Raw genomic sequence first — 15,131 nt, 5'->3', positions numbered from 1 at the left:
GCATTTGTAAATTTGGCAGTGAAGATCCATTGTTTTGGTCTTGGTGGAGCTTGTGTGTAAAAGAAGTTCAAGCATTTTAAATTTGTGTTAACTGAATGCATTTTGTGTCAAAGCAACAAGAAATGTGTTAATTGTATAGCCTACACAGACGGATGTTGTGCTAACTGTGTTAAGAGCTTAGGAAAGTTGTTAAAAGTATTGAAAAAAGTGTCATAGCGATTGTAAAAAACTGTAAAACCCTGAGATTGAAAAACAAAGTGCATACAAGTTTTGCTTATGTAAAATTAGTTTGTTTTCAGTTAAAAGGACATTACGGAAGTTGGGATTTATACCGTTACTGGAAACCAGAAGGACTTGCATCGTCATGAACTGGTCTGGCAGCTTACAGTGGCGACTGTGGTTGAGGAAGTGATTAAGTTACAATGTTACACAAGGGGAAAAACACATTAGCCAAGTAGAGTAGAAATCAACAAGGTTTTGGGCAATAACGAGTTTTAGAAGTCAGAACTATATAAAAATCCACACATGGAGTACAAATCTTGGTTACACTTAACTTGAAGGTATCTACATAAGAGTGACATCACACTGTCATGAACATGTCATGAACATTATAAACAACGTTTATGACATAACGCTTCTTTTAGTAAGTGTCATTTGATTTTTGTCATGACAAGTTATGGTTAGGGTTAGGGTTAGAGTTCATGTGTCATGACTGTGTCATGTCACTCTTATGTAGATACCTTCAAGTAAAGTGTTACCCAAATCTTCTTTATTGCCCCTTTGGTTTGGTCAGCATGTTAAAACAGGATCTAAGAGACATCAAAGTAATTGTTTACTCTTCAGATGTTAAAGGATGCAAATTATTTGAGGGCTCATTATTTGCAAATTACTGCAAAGTCCTTAAACCTAGGATTAAAATGAAATGTTTGAACCATAACTACTTCGACAAGCATAAAAAGGAAGCATAACTTAAAAACAACAGTTCAAAAATTAATTTAGTTTTTCAAAATACACTAGTGGTAGAAAGTACATGGACTTGTACTGTAAATAGTAGTAGTTAAAACTAGCTCCCCCTCGGCCCTCTACAACAGTAAAATGCTGCTTACACAGTGATGCATCAGTATTAATAGTCTAATAATGTCACACATAATAATATATGAGTCACAGGGAATATTTTTCTTTAGAGGTAGTACTTTTGGTACTTTAACTACATTTTATTGTTAACACTTAAGTTGTAATGGAGTATTTCTAGACTTTACAGCCTACAAAAACAACAACAAACTAAAACAGGAAAGGGAAAAAAAGATAAATTGTCTCCTCCTGAACAAAGCTGTCATCTCTCTTGTTCTCTGTGCAGAGATCGTCTGAGTTTCATCTGCCTGACATCTCCTTGTCCAGTCTGGACGCTCTGCTGCAGACGGTTACACAGAAACTGGGGAGGAAGAGGAGAGGCTTTGATGAAGGGCTGTGGGGACGTGTACAGTCCGATCATCTCCTCATGGCTGTTAGTGAACAACGTTTGAGAGAGAGAAGCATCACAGAGAACAGAAACCTGGTCAACATGTGTGTTTGGTGGTTTTGAGTACAATTTAGCAGAACGTTGTTATTTACTGTACAATAGTTATAGTACGAAAGGGGAATATAGAAAATACATTATCAGGGTTACATTAAGGTTACAGCATTTTAAAATGAAATATCTGATACAAATACAGCATAATACTTGCATGAAGCTGGCCCCCGTGTCATCCAAAAAATTATTAAAAACATTGCTATTTGTTTGTGCTACATTTGTGCCGGTTTGTGCTGTTAAGGGTTTTAAATAATTAAAGTTTACATTTTCTGGGCAGTGATGTCAATCAGTCTATACTTGTCCAAATCTCCCCAAAATGGTCTCAATCGTTTGTGCTATGCTTGTGCTGATTTGTGCCGTTAAAAGAAACATTTGTGCTACTTAACAGCACAAACAAAAATGTACCATGAGACCATTTTGGGGAGATATGGACATTATTACATTACACATCATTTAGCTGACGCTTTTATCCAAAGTGACTTACAATTGCTATATATGTCAGAGGTTACACACCTCTGGAGCAACTATGGGTTAAGTGTCTTGCTCAGGGACACATTGGTTAATGTATTGCAGTGGGAATTGAACCAAGGTCTCCCACACCAAAGGCATGTGTCATATCCACTGCCCCATCACCACACTGGGGTCTGAGTGACGTCACTGGCCAGAAAATATAAAGTTTAATTATTTAAACCCTTAACAGCACAAACAATAATTTTTACAGCACAAACGTAGCAGAAACGAATAGCAGTGTTTTAAATAATTTTTGGATGACAGCTTCGATACAAATGTTTCCTCTTCAAAATCTTGTCTTCCGAGGAAACGGATGCCGCCTTGTGCGTGTGCACTGCGGGCCATTTTAATCCAGTGCGGGAATGGCGGACCCCGCCACTGACAATAAAAACTATTATATAAAGAGCTAACTAGTGATTGTAAACACATTTAATGGCTATAACAGAAGATATAAATAGTGTCAAAAATTGGGTGTATGATGAAAATGATTATTACTATAGATTATTTTTAAAGACTTCTTCATTTAAGTGTCCTAAAGAGCAACCAACACTAATTTTAGTGTCCCATGATGGTCTAAATACAGTTTCTACCCTGGCAAAACAAAGTACACTATACTGAAATCTTGGCAATAAAAATGGTCCAATTGTAATATATTTAATGTTTAAAAAAACACCAGTCGTTATTGAACCCTTACTAGTGCATACCTTAGTAGAAAACATTTTTATCTCTGGTCTACATAAGTTATTTAAGTAGGTTTACTATATGTAAACCTACTTAAATAACTCTTTACTGTATGTTAAAGTGGCAATCTGTAAGATTTCAGTCCACATTACCGTTACACACATCAACAAATAAATGTTAACAATCTTGAGATTTATATTTGTAGTCATGGGTAGTAAACAACACTTATTTAGTGTCTGCACCTATTTATACGGTCTATGGTCTGCAACAACAATATAATGTAAGTACATTCCATTGTTGTTGCCTGTGGCCCAGAATTCCAATATTTTATTTATGATTTTAAAGTGGCAAAGATTTCAGTCCTGGTTGATTTAGAATTTCTATTTGAGTGAAAACAATGAAATTGTGCTGAGAGTTTTGCAGTCTGGAGCATAGAAATAGTAGCCTGGATGCCAGCCGAACTTAGCCCCGCCCACAACATTCGAGGTCGGGAACATTCTGACTAGAATCTGAGTAGGACCACGTCAGGCTATAGAAATAGAATGATAATGGACTGTAATGGTCTGGAGTCTTGTTGTTGATACATGAGCTTCCAGTTTTCAGAATTGTGTGCATAGTTCCATTTTTTGTGTGTATACAATGGAGAAAAACTGTAATACAGCATTCTTTCCAGGAAATGTCACACCAGACACCCAGTTCGTAATACTGCAAATATATAAATATTGAAATACTTTCATCAGTGGGCCATAGGCTCAATTCCCATTGTGTTAATGCCTTCAGCCATAGTGACTTAACATGACATGACATTTATTTAAATTAACTTTTTAAGATTACAGCTTTAAGCTTTTTTTGTAGGTGGTTGTAACCATGTTTATTTATCTGAACGTTAGATAAGTGACTTCGATGTAAAGAAAACCTTCCAGTAAATTTGGTTTCTGTCTTTTTTTTTCTTTGAACAGTAAAACCATAACAGAAACATCAGTGGGTGGAAGCAGTGTAACCAGACAGAGGAGCCTGCCTCCACTTTTATCTGCACCGAAACCAATGCTCATCCTCAATATGACGAAGAAAAACATCCCGACTTCCAACTCGCTGCAATGATTCATCATAAACGACAAACTGAACTTACAATATACAGCACAGTATTTCTTTCTTTAAATGATACAGGAAACCATATAGTTTTATTTTCCTTCAGAACAATACATTCACAACAGACATATACCCGTTTTTCTTTTTCTATGCTAGCATATCTTCAGTATATAATGTACATCTTATAGTAGATGCACAGATAAATTAATGTTCAAGTAGAACTTTTCAAGTGTAGTTCCTGAAAAGTACATTAAGTACTGCATATTTCAGCTTTTTCAATACATTTGACCTTTTTAAACATTTTATATTGTAGCAGTTTGCATGTATCCTTCCGATACTTGTTTGTCTCATGCCGATAGTTATGATTGTAACAATCTTTTGAATATGTAACAGTGCATTACAGTAACAACCTGCTTTGGACATTCAGTCAGCTGTGTCATGTTTTTGATAGAAAAAAAAGAAAAGAAATACAGAGTTTATCAAAAGAAACTGAATGAATGAAAAAAACAACCGTTGACCAAAGGCAATGTTGTTGTGTCTGGTGTTCGCAGCTCAGACTGAACGTAATATTAATTCTTTGACCTATAATTACTTTGATTTAATTTTGAGTACTGTAGTTTGGCATTATGTAGAATCATTTGTAACTGTGACACTCTGCAGTTGCACTTCTGTGTCTGGACTTTTTTTTAATAGTTTTATATAGAGATGTTCCGATACCGATACCGATACTGGTATCGGTATCGGCTCCGATACTGCCTAAAACGCTGGTATCGGTATCGGGAAGTACTGGAGTTTATGCACCGATCCGATACCACGTAATAAAGCCCTAAAGAAAATCTACGTTAAATTAGTTTATTTATGTTCTTTTTCCGTTACAATTGACTGTCAAACTGGATAGTAAAAGAAAGATTCTGTGGCATTCATTGATTGTGTTCGTTCATGTTTCACAAAGAGTTTAACCTGAGCCAGACCGACAACAAAGATAGAAATAATATCACATCCATACAGGGATAGTAGTATACAGCTGTTAAAACATAATAAAATATATGACACACTGGTATCGGTACTCGGTATCGGCTGATACGCAATTTCAGGTATCGGAATTGGTAAGCAAAAAATGGTATCAGACCATCTCTAGTTTTATATTTAGAAAATATTTGAAACCAAAATTACAGTAAATACCGAGCAGAAGACCCCCCCACCCCCTTCCCTCTCATATGTAATAAGCCTCTGTTTGGACAGTGACACTGTTACCCAATAACACAAAATAAAAAGAAAAATGGAATATTTAATACATAAAAGACAAAACAAATTATTGATTTACACAAGAAAACAATAACACTTGTAAAGTTCTTGCAAAGAGGTATTTCACAAAGAACTTGCAGTAACTATTCTCTTCACATAGGACATACTGTATATTGTTCTGAAACCACCCCTTAAAATGCTTCCTGATACCTAAAATCATCTTTATAATTACATGTAACACATGTATTTCAGTTCACTGTTTGAGTGTTTGCAGCATTTTCTTTTTTTAAAGTGCTTTCTGCAAAATAAAGATGAGATTGTGAGAGTTTTTCTAATGATTGAGCCCTGAGGAACACCACCATTTGTTTTTACATTGAGCCTTGCAAAATGTTCTTTCAGGATAAATAACTTTGGACTGATGATATCAATACAGAACGAGAAGACACAGTGTAAGATGTATAAACCCAAATAAAGGGTATAAAGCTGCAGATATGTTAACGGGTGAACAAGGCACCAAAGCCATATTAGGAAGTACTCACTTTCTTTCTTCAGAGGAGGCCAAGGGGATAAATTTACCTCTAAGTAAATTTCAAAGTCCATCTTTTCCATTTTCAACTCTGATGAGCTGTTGCATATTAAGGTCGCTGTCAGCATTGAAAAACATTCAAAGGACAAACAGCGAGTAATAAAAAGCTTTTGACTGTAGTTGGTCCATTGAACCTGCGTCTTCTGCTCGTCTTGCACCAGTCTACTTTACAGTGTGCTGTCCTGTGTGTTGCCGTCGACTATAAAGAGTGCAGAAGGATTTTTACTGGAGCTGTCTTCTCTGTGTTTACTGGATTCTCCCTGAACTCCATCGTTACTGCTGTCTGATCCACTGCTGCCCCTCCGGCTTGTTCTCCGAGCCTTCGCCTCTCTCTGAGGTATTCTGGTCATTGCCGTACTGCTGCTTTTCTCTCCGTTAGCTTTGCCCTTGCTAACTTTTGGCTTCTTTGATTTACCCTCTTTTGGTTTGCTGTCAGACGATTTCCCATGCTGCTGTGGAATCTTGCTTGAATGAGGGGGAGTGATTGGCGGCTGTGGTTGGATGGTGGGAGTGTTAATCCTGGTGTGCAGTGTAGTGAGGTTGCTGATGACCACATCTGTGAGGAAGTCGTCATCCGTCTGCTCTTTGGCAAAGTTGACAAACACCTACAAAAATGAACCCGCTTTAGTTTTACATGAATTCATTCTTTAATTGGTTTGTATTAGCCTGGTTAGCTATCAAGGTAATGATAGTCAGCTATCCATCACATTATTGTTGCTGTTAACACCTCTTAGTATGTATGCTAACTAATGTATCTAGTAGCAGCATGAAGAAAGGGTCAATTCAATTCAATTAAAATTTAAAATCACGAGGAGTAGAAAATATAATAAATACACACAATGCCATATACCATAATAAATATACTTAGGGCCCTATCTTGCACTCAGCGCAATTGCCTTTGTACACCGATGCATGTATCATTCCTATTGTGCTCCTGGTGGAGTGGGGGGACGAGGAAGGGGCACAACAGGAGCAGGTGGTGCGTTTGGAGGCCCACGCTCCATGGCTGCAGCAATCCTCTCCAGACTTGAGGAGATGCGCCCGAGAGGAGCAGCAACATCGCCACACGATCAAGACGGGCATTTATTACTTTGCCGCATCCCAGACAGCTCCTTGGTTATTTTCACGTTACGCCCAAACCACACCTAGCTACTTCAGACCAACCCATTTTAGATTTGTGTCGGGCGCAAGAGTAATTTATCCCGCCGGTATAATAGCAACAGCGCCCGAGATCCGCCCACTTGCATTTCACGTTTGATTGCGTTTCAGATCCCTTAAAGTGCAAAGTGCAATAGAGAAAAAGCAGCAACACGTCCAGTTTTATTGATAGAAATGACTGATTGTCCGTCACACAACAGTGTGAGTGTTAAGAAAGAAGGAAACGAGAGAGTTAGGGAGAAGGGAGAGAGAAGGGAGGCAAAAGTCTGTCACTGTTCATAAATGTGAGAGCAGATTGTTCAAGAGTTGAGACTAGATTTCTTTCATATTCTCTCATTAATAACAATAACAACAATTCTTACATACTGGACGAAAACAGCTGCCCCAACCATTAAAATGTGGATAGATGATTTAATTTACACCTTACCTATCTTTTTCAATTTGATAGAATTTGGCAACCTCTCATTAAGTACCTTGAAATCAAAAGACAATCTACATTTTACACCTTTGTAATATTGCACAGAGCAACTGACGCATTGTCTAAATAAAGAATATTTGAGATGCTATGTAGTTCTATTTATAGAAGATCCTGGATGAGGACCATCACACCATCCTTTTGCAGAAATATGAGAGGTTTGAATGGCTCTCATTCCATTCATTCATCCTCACCTGGTCCAGGGTAGTCTGTGAAACAGAGAAGTCAATGACGCCCATCTCCTCATAGTTGTTGGCCAGCACTTCGAAGACACGAGCCAGGCAGCAGGCATGTGAGGGCAGCTGGTACTGCAGCACGCTCTGGTGGCGCTCCTTCAGCTCGATGCTGGGAAAAGAGCTCTTCATATAGGTGCTGATGGGGCACGAGTCTGGGTTGGAGTTAGTATCCACCAAACGAAGGATGATGGTGTAGCCATTACCAAACCTGTAAGATGAAGGACAATACAATAGTCAAGATTTTATGTGCACATCAACAATACAGTTTATTCATTTCCAGTTTATTGTAAACTCCCCAAAAATATCAGCACACAAATCTCCAACATTCAATCATTGACTGATAAATTGTGTTTGGAGTTTAACTTGTATTGTTGAAGGTAAGACAGCAGTGCTTACCTGTTTTTCAGGTGCTGTACAGATCCGAGACACTGGAATCTGCCGTTCACCATGATTGCCATTCTGGTGCAGAGAGCCTCACATTCCTCCATACTGACCGCACAGCCACATGATAAAACCATTAACATATATTATACACCATATATACACACTTTGAGGAAACTCTTGGCTGTGAATACAGAGCTGATGCAGCAGTAGAAGATCATTTACAGTGTGTTTCAGAGCTCCAAAGAAGGAACAGGAAGTTGTGGGTCAACCATGCTAGATTACGCGTTATTATGGAACCCACAACTTTTAGGCAACACCTGCCCTTCAATAGCATTCACACGCTACTATTGGCCAGGCGTCCATGCTTACGCAAGGTAACGGAACCTGATTTGTTCAGGTCCTATCCCCTGACCAGTCGGCTATCCTAATCTTAACAACTCAAGGCCAATGCCTGACCCCAACCAATCGGGTTGCATGGGATCCATAATAACGCCTAGATTACAGCCATGTATTCACTTTTAATGAATACATAAAGAATAATTTAGTGTACAATATTCTCCTCCTACCTGTGGGAGGTCAGAACTACAGCTCTTCCCTCTTTAGTGACGCTGAGGATGCAGTTCCACAGAAACCTTTTGGCTTTAGGGTCCATGCCAGTGGTGGGCTCATCCTAACAAGAGTCAATAAATCAAAGCATCAAGGAAACAACATGGCAACATGTAAGGCAACATGTAAGTGAAAATACTTATACATTATAGTAACGTTACTGAACGCATTTTAAGAAAGAATCAAAACAGATAATACTGTGGTGGCACCAAAACTTAAGTTACTGATTAACCACATCATATAGGAACTTTTTTTCTATATTCTATTTAGAAATCTTCAGCATCACCCATTCTCTAAATAGCAATATGCAATATCTTTGTTGTGCATGTATGTTTTTGTAGAGGTATGTATGTGTTTTAATGTTTAAAACATTAATTATTCAAAGCGTAAATTCAGAGACATTTTTCCCATTTTAATCCAACTCATATAGAAATTAACATGTGATATTAAGTTTCATCCTCAGTGTTGATCTTAGCGGTTGCTCTCCAGCTGTTTGGTGAATAAGTTTGTTTCTCACCAGGAATATAACAGGCGGAGCCCCGATGAGGGAGATGGCAGTGGAGAGTTTTCTCTTGTTGCCTCCGCTGTAGCCTCCAGCCTCCCGCTCAGCGTACTGGGTCAGTCCCAGCTTCTTCACGCCCCACTGCGCCACCTACAGGACAGCAGAGAAGGTGCCTTTCTATGTAATCTGCACAGCTAAATATACCTGTCGTTCCACATTAATTTTTATCACAGTGTCTGACAATTAGACACAGATATCACATTACTTGATGTCTCTATTTCAGTTTTGATGTGGACTGCTCTTTTACGTTACCTTGGTGACAGACTCCTCTGGCACTCCCCGTAGGCGGGCGTACAGCTCCAGATGTTCCCGACCCGTCAGCAGGTCACTGATGGCGTCAAACTGTGGACAGTAACCCATCAGCTGGTGGACTCGCTCCATCTCTGTCAGCACACTGAGAACCAAAGAAACACACAGTTTCACAGTGCGACCATTGCCAATACTAATACTGCTGCTGTTACTAATACTGCTAATACTACTGACACAAATGCTAGTACTTTAGTTATTGTACTGGGACTACTACTATTGCTAACCCTTTTTCTACTGCTGATGGTACTATGTTTCTTAATGGTACTACCCACTTTAGTATTAATACTACTATGTAAATGATATACCTGCAATAGTGGGCTATTAATAGTACTTCAACAACTACTATCACTACTAGGACCTCTAATTATTCTACTACTATGACCACCATAACGCATCATACGGGTTAATTCAGCTTCACATCCATATTCCTGTCCTCTTATATCAAGGAAAGGTCTCATTTCAAAGTGTAATGTTTGATGTCATTCACTTAGTAGAACAAGGCTTTTGTAAAAGTTAACACGCTTGGTGGTGCAGAGGGTTTGTACCTGTGGTGATTAAGCAAAGCCTCTCCATAGGTGATGGCCGTGTCTCCGGTCAGCATGCGAAAGGTAGAGGTCTTCCCTGCTCCGTTCACCCCCAGCAGGCCAAAACACTGGAGGACACAAACACAACATGGAAGTTACAAATATATGTACACATACAGCAGCTGTAGTGAGCAGCTGGGACCATTCCCTTGAGACTATGTGAAGTTGTTTAGTCAAAACCTAGCTAAAATATAACAGACGTTTCACTCTACAGTAACTGCACCAGAAACGACATGTACTGTAGTGTAGTCCATCTATCCATCCATCTTCGTCCGCTTATCCGGTGTCGGGGCAGCTCCAGCAGGGGACCCCAAACTTCCCTTTCCGAGCAACATTAACCAGCTCCGACTGGGGGATCCCGAGGCGTTCCCAGGCCAGGTTGGAGATATAATCCCTCCACCTAGTCCTGGGTCTTCCCCGAGGCCTTCTCCCAGCTGGACGTGCCTGGAACACCTCCCTAGGGAGGCGCCCAGGGGGCATCCTTACCAGATGTAAGGTACTGTACTGTAGTGTAGTAAAAGCAGTAATAGTTGTGGTTGTAGCTGCAGAAGCAGCGATAAAATATTTGCTGGGATATTATCCAAAAATCACCTCTTTTGGGAAATATTGACTGTATACACAGCAGATATACATGGTTGACAAACACAGTGCTGATTAGAACAAAAGTCAGACAATGTGTGTGTGTTTTCAATGTAATATGATGTAATGAGTGCTGCTTTCTGTGTGTACCAGTACATATCTCACCTCACCACGAGGGATCCCGAGGCAGAGACGATCCACTGCCGGCTTCCTGCCTGATTTATAAACCTGCGAGAAAAAGTCCTTGGTTTTACCATCAACCACAAATCCCCAACGATGCAGTAACAAAAAGAAGTCTGTCAGTGTCGGACGAACAAATGACGCACGATTGCAGACTGCAAATCAAACAAAAATGCACAAATCTCAAAGCTCTTACAAAACAGGATTCGAATAAGTAGTGTGAATGTTTTGTGTGGGTTATTCTTTTCCCCATCAAAGCTTGATGTCAACTGAGTGCAGAGATTTGTGTTAATGATAGAGTTGGGTACCAATCCTACGCAAACGGTAGTATTCGCACTGGATTAGAACGCAAATTTCGGTTCCGACTGAAATATTTTCCCTCTGTCGCTCCGGACAGCGGCAGACTCTTTTTTACTTTCTCCCTTTTCTGCCGAGTGGTGCACGGGCCCGCTCGCGGTGTGAAGTGTGTGTCCGCGCTATTCTTGGACACGCACTCTACTGTCACTGCTGATAGACGGCTTTTTGTACATGCTCCAAAACGGACGTACAAATATCACACTTTCTCTGTAGTCTACCGTTAGCTAGCCACCGTAAATGTAGGCTACTTTTAAAATGGCATATTTTCCCTCTGGGCTCACCAAAACTGACTGCACGTGATCGCTAGTAAACATATTACACTTGCTCTGCTAGTCTATCGTTCAGGACAAGACCGTGTAGCCTGGTGGTGGGGGAGGCGGGACAGCCTCCCCAAATTGTCTGCCCTTTCATACTTGTGTGTAGGCTACAGGCCTCTTGGACACTGTCTGAGAGAGTTTCTCCTGTGCTGGACATGCCAAAAGTCAGGAGAGGTGTAGTATATTGCCAGAGAAGGCAAATATGGTCATTTTTCTGCAAAATAATTGCTAAAGTTTGAAGCTGGTTGGCATACCAACTCAACATTTATTTTGTTGTTACTTGTTAATAGTGTAACTGTTATTTATTGTTAAATTATTGTAGTTATGTGTTAGGTGACTTAGGTTTACTTATTATATATTTAAGTACTTTAAAACAATCTATTGTTAAATTGAAATAATTTTCAATTAAAAAAAAAAAACTCTATAAAAGAGCCTTTCTTTGATGTCATTTTTCAGTTTTTCAAAAATCGGTTTAGGAATCGGAATAGTTTTAAAAGTACCTGTTCGGCATTGCAATCGTAAAAATCCAAACGGTACCAACCCTAGTTAATGAGTTAAGTTAATGGTAGTACCTTGCTCAGGTCGATCATGGTGAGGATGTCTGACTGGGCTTTGCCACTTATGACCCTCTCTCTCTCCCTGGCGACGTCCTCGTCCTCTGGACCAAGAGGAGGCATCTCAGGCTTGGCCCACCACGGCCTGAACGGAGAGATACAAGATCACCCTGTATCATTTAGTTTTACTACTGTGGAGCAGTATAACTATGCTATCTGTCTCATGTTTCTACACAGAAGATTTGTCTTATCTGCTTTTAGAAATGTGCTGCTTTACTATCATTTTGGCACAGATGCTGCAGCTCGGTTCCAACCTTAAGCTCTGTCTGGATTCTTATTAAATTATTGAGAGACACCTTTTTTTAACATACCTGAAGCGAATGAAGAACTTGTACTGCAGCAGTATGGTGAAGATGAAGAATATAACACCTTCAGCTGCCATCGCAAACAGGTTCTTCCCTACAAAGTCCCACTGAAGAGGGTCCAGGGTCTGCTTTGTGCCTGGAGGAGGAAGAAAAACACACAATCTTTACCTACATATATCTTCATATAACTTAAGTCCTGTGTGTTTGCTGCAGTCAAACAAAAATCCCGCTTGTACACAAAAGGGTCTAACAACACAATATACAGTCAGGTCCATAAATATTGGGACATCGACACAATTCTAATTTATTTGGCTCTATACACCACCACAATGGATTTGAAATTAAACGAACAAGATGTGCTTTAACTGCAGACTTTCAGCTTTAATTTGAGGGCATTTACATCTAAATCAGGTGAACGGTGTAGGAATTACAACAGTTTGTATATATGCCTCCCAATTTTTAAGGGACCAAAAGTAATGGGACAATTGGCTGCTCAGCTGTTCCATGGCCAGGTGTGTGTTATTCCCTCATTATCCCATTTACAAGGAGCAGATAAAAGGTCCAGAGTTCATTTTAAGTGTGCTATTTGCATTTGGAATCTCTTGCTGTCAACTCTCAATATGAGATCCAAAGAGCTGTCACTATCAGTGAAGCAAGCCATCATTAGGCTGAAAAAACAAAACAAACCCATCAGAGAGATAGCAAAAACATTAGGTGTGGCTAAATCAACTGTTTGGAACGCACCGGTGAGCTCAGCAACACCAAAAGACCTGGAAGACCACGGAAAACAACTGTGGTGGATGACCAAAGAATTCTTTCCCTAGTGAAGAAAACACCCTTCACAACAGTTGGCCAGATCAAGAACACTCTCCAGGAGGTAGGTGTATGTGTGTCAAAGTCAATAATCAAGAGAAGACTTCACCAGAGTGAATACAGAGGGTTCACCACAAGATCTAAACCATTGGTGAGCCTCAAAAACAGGAAGGCCAGATTAGAGTTTGCCAAACAACATCTAAAAAAGCCTTCACAGTTCTGGAACAACATCCTATGGACAGATGAGACCCAAGATCAACTTGTACCAGAGTGATGGGAAGAGAAGAGTATGGAGAAGGAAAGGAACTGCTCATGATCCAAAGCATACCACCTCATCAGTGAAGCATGGTGGTGGTAGTGTCATGGCGTGGGCATGTATGGCTGCCAATGGAACTGGTTCTCTTGTATTTATTGATGATGTGACTGCTGACAAAAGCAGCAGGATGAATTCTGAAGTGTTTCAGGCAATATTATCTGCTCATTTTCAGCCAAATGCTTCAGAACTCATTGGACGGCGCTTCACAGTGCAGCTGGACAATGACCCGAAGCATACCGCGAAAGCAACCAAAGAGTTTTTTAACGGAAAGAAGTGGAATGTTACACAATGGCCAAGTCAATCACCTGACCTGAACCCGGAAAATGCCCCAAGAACAAGCAGGAACTGAAGACAGTTGCAGTAGAGGCCTGGCAGAGCATCACCAGGGATGAAACCCAGCGTCTGGTGATGTCTATGCGTTCCAGACTTCAGGCTGTAATTGACTGCAAAGATTTGCAACAAAGTTTTAAAAAGTGAAAGTTTGATTAATCTGTCCCATTACTTTTGGTCCCTTAAAAAGTGGGAGGCACATATACAAACCGTTGTAATCCCTACACCATTCACCTGATTTGGATGTAAATACCCTCAAATTAAAGTTGAAAGTCTGCAGTTAAAGCACATCTTGTTCGTTTCATTTCAAATCCATTGTGGTGGTGTATAGAGCCAAAAAGATTAGAATTGTGTCGATGTCCCAATATTTATGGACCTGACTGTATAATGTACTGTATATAATCTAAACTGCAGTGCACAATCACCACAACAATGAGCAGAAAGCATCAAAAGCGGAGACGTTTATGGTTCCTTAGGGTAAAACTATTTTAAGTTTAGAAATACTGAACAGATATTTGGATATAATATTATCTATTTAGAGGAGGATATATAGCTACCCAGTCTCTGGAAGGCGTCTGCCATGGCCTGGTTTTTGGCCATGTCGATGAGTCCTCGTCCCAGGCAGAAATGAGGGAAGATGAGAAACACCTTCTTCAGGATCCTGTTCACCTCGTTCAGATGCTGGAAAGAAAAAAAAAAAAAAAAAAAAAAAAATCACCCAGAAATTGTGGATTAATTAAAGGAGAACAAAATAAAAAAAAAAAAAATTGTCGCATTGCACATAATAACTCAGTGATTACTGCTTGCTATATCAGGACTTATGACTTTCCTTCCTAACTTTGTAAAATTCCCAAACCTTTCAAGTTAAGAGCTCAATGTGATTGAATTTAAGCTCCTACTGATGAAGTTGTGTTGCTGTTATGTATGATTTCATAGCTGCTGTATATATTTAATGCTTATGCATAGTCTTAGTCATTTTTACTTATTATTATTATTATTATTATTATTGTGTAGCCAATAAATAAGGACTTCTTTCTCTGTTTGTACCTCGTCAACAAACAGCTCCAGGACGAAGGTGGCAATGCTGCCGTTGATTCCAATGAAGAGGTTGATGGAGGTCAGAACCACATAAGCTGTGCTGGGGACGGTGAACACAAAGGATGCTGGGTACATCAGAGGGGTAATGGACCACCTAAAAAGGATGATTAGGTTATTCAATTAGTAAAGACAGATACATTACTTTTGTTACAGACAATGATCCAACTGGGACAATAGAGACTTTGTTTACTGAGAAGCACAAGAAAGCTTGTGGCTCATAACAGTAA

General features: G+C 39.7%; 1 protein-coding gene across 5 annotated transcripts in view; it reads right to left on the bottom strand.

Annotated features, from left to right (window-relative positions):
* Positions 1-5,068: 5,068 nt before the first annotated feature.
* abca7 (ATP-binding cassette, sub-family A (ABC1), member 7) overlaps positions 5,069-15,131 on the bottom strand; it is a 39,496-nt gene continuing 29,433 nt past the window's right edge. For all 5 annotated transcript variants that reach the window (XM_028586843.1, XM_028586846.1, XM_028586844.1 and 2 more), the window contains 12 exons: positions 14,854-14,998; positions 14,364-14,487; positions 12,354-12,483; positions 12,001-12,127; positions 10,740-10,802; positions 9,957-10,063; positions 9,355-9,496; positions 9,058-9,192; positions 8,501-8,604; positions 7,947-8,039; positions 7,509-7,758; positions 5,069-6,286 (listed from right to left, as the gene is read on the bottom strand). In XM_028586843.1, coding sequence (XP_028442644.1) covers positions 5,849-6,286; positions 7,509-7,758; positions 7,947-8,039; positions 8,501-8,604; positions 9,058-9,192; positions 9,355-9,496; positions 9,957-10,063; positions 10,740-10,802; positions 12,001-12,127; positions 12,354-12,483; positions 14,364-14,487; positions 14,854-14,998 — 1,858 coding nt within the window. In that variant the 3' untranslated portion in view covers positions 5,069-5,848. The remainder of the gene's footprint in view (positions 6,287-7,508; positions 7,759-7,946; positions 8,040-8,500; positions 8,605-9,057; positions 9,193-9,354; positions 9,497-9,956; positions 10,064-10,739; positions 10,803-12,000; positions 12,128-12,353; positions 12,484-14,363; positions 14,488-14,853; positions 14,999-15,131) is intronic.

The sequence above is a fragment of the Perca flavescens genome, chromosome 9 (genome assembly GCF_004354835.1).
Source record: "Perca flavescens isolate YP-PL-M2 chromosome 9, PFLA_1.0, whole genome shotgun sequence".
NCBI lineage: Eukaryota > Metazoa > Chordata > Actinopteri > Perciformes > Percidae > Perca > Perca flavescens.
The sequence above is the reverse complement of the archived record's forward strand: the minus strand, read 5'-3'. Positions and strand labels throughout refer to the sequence as shown.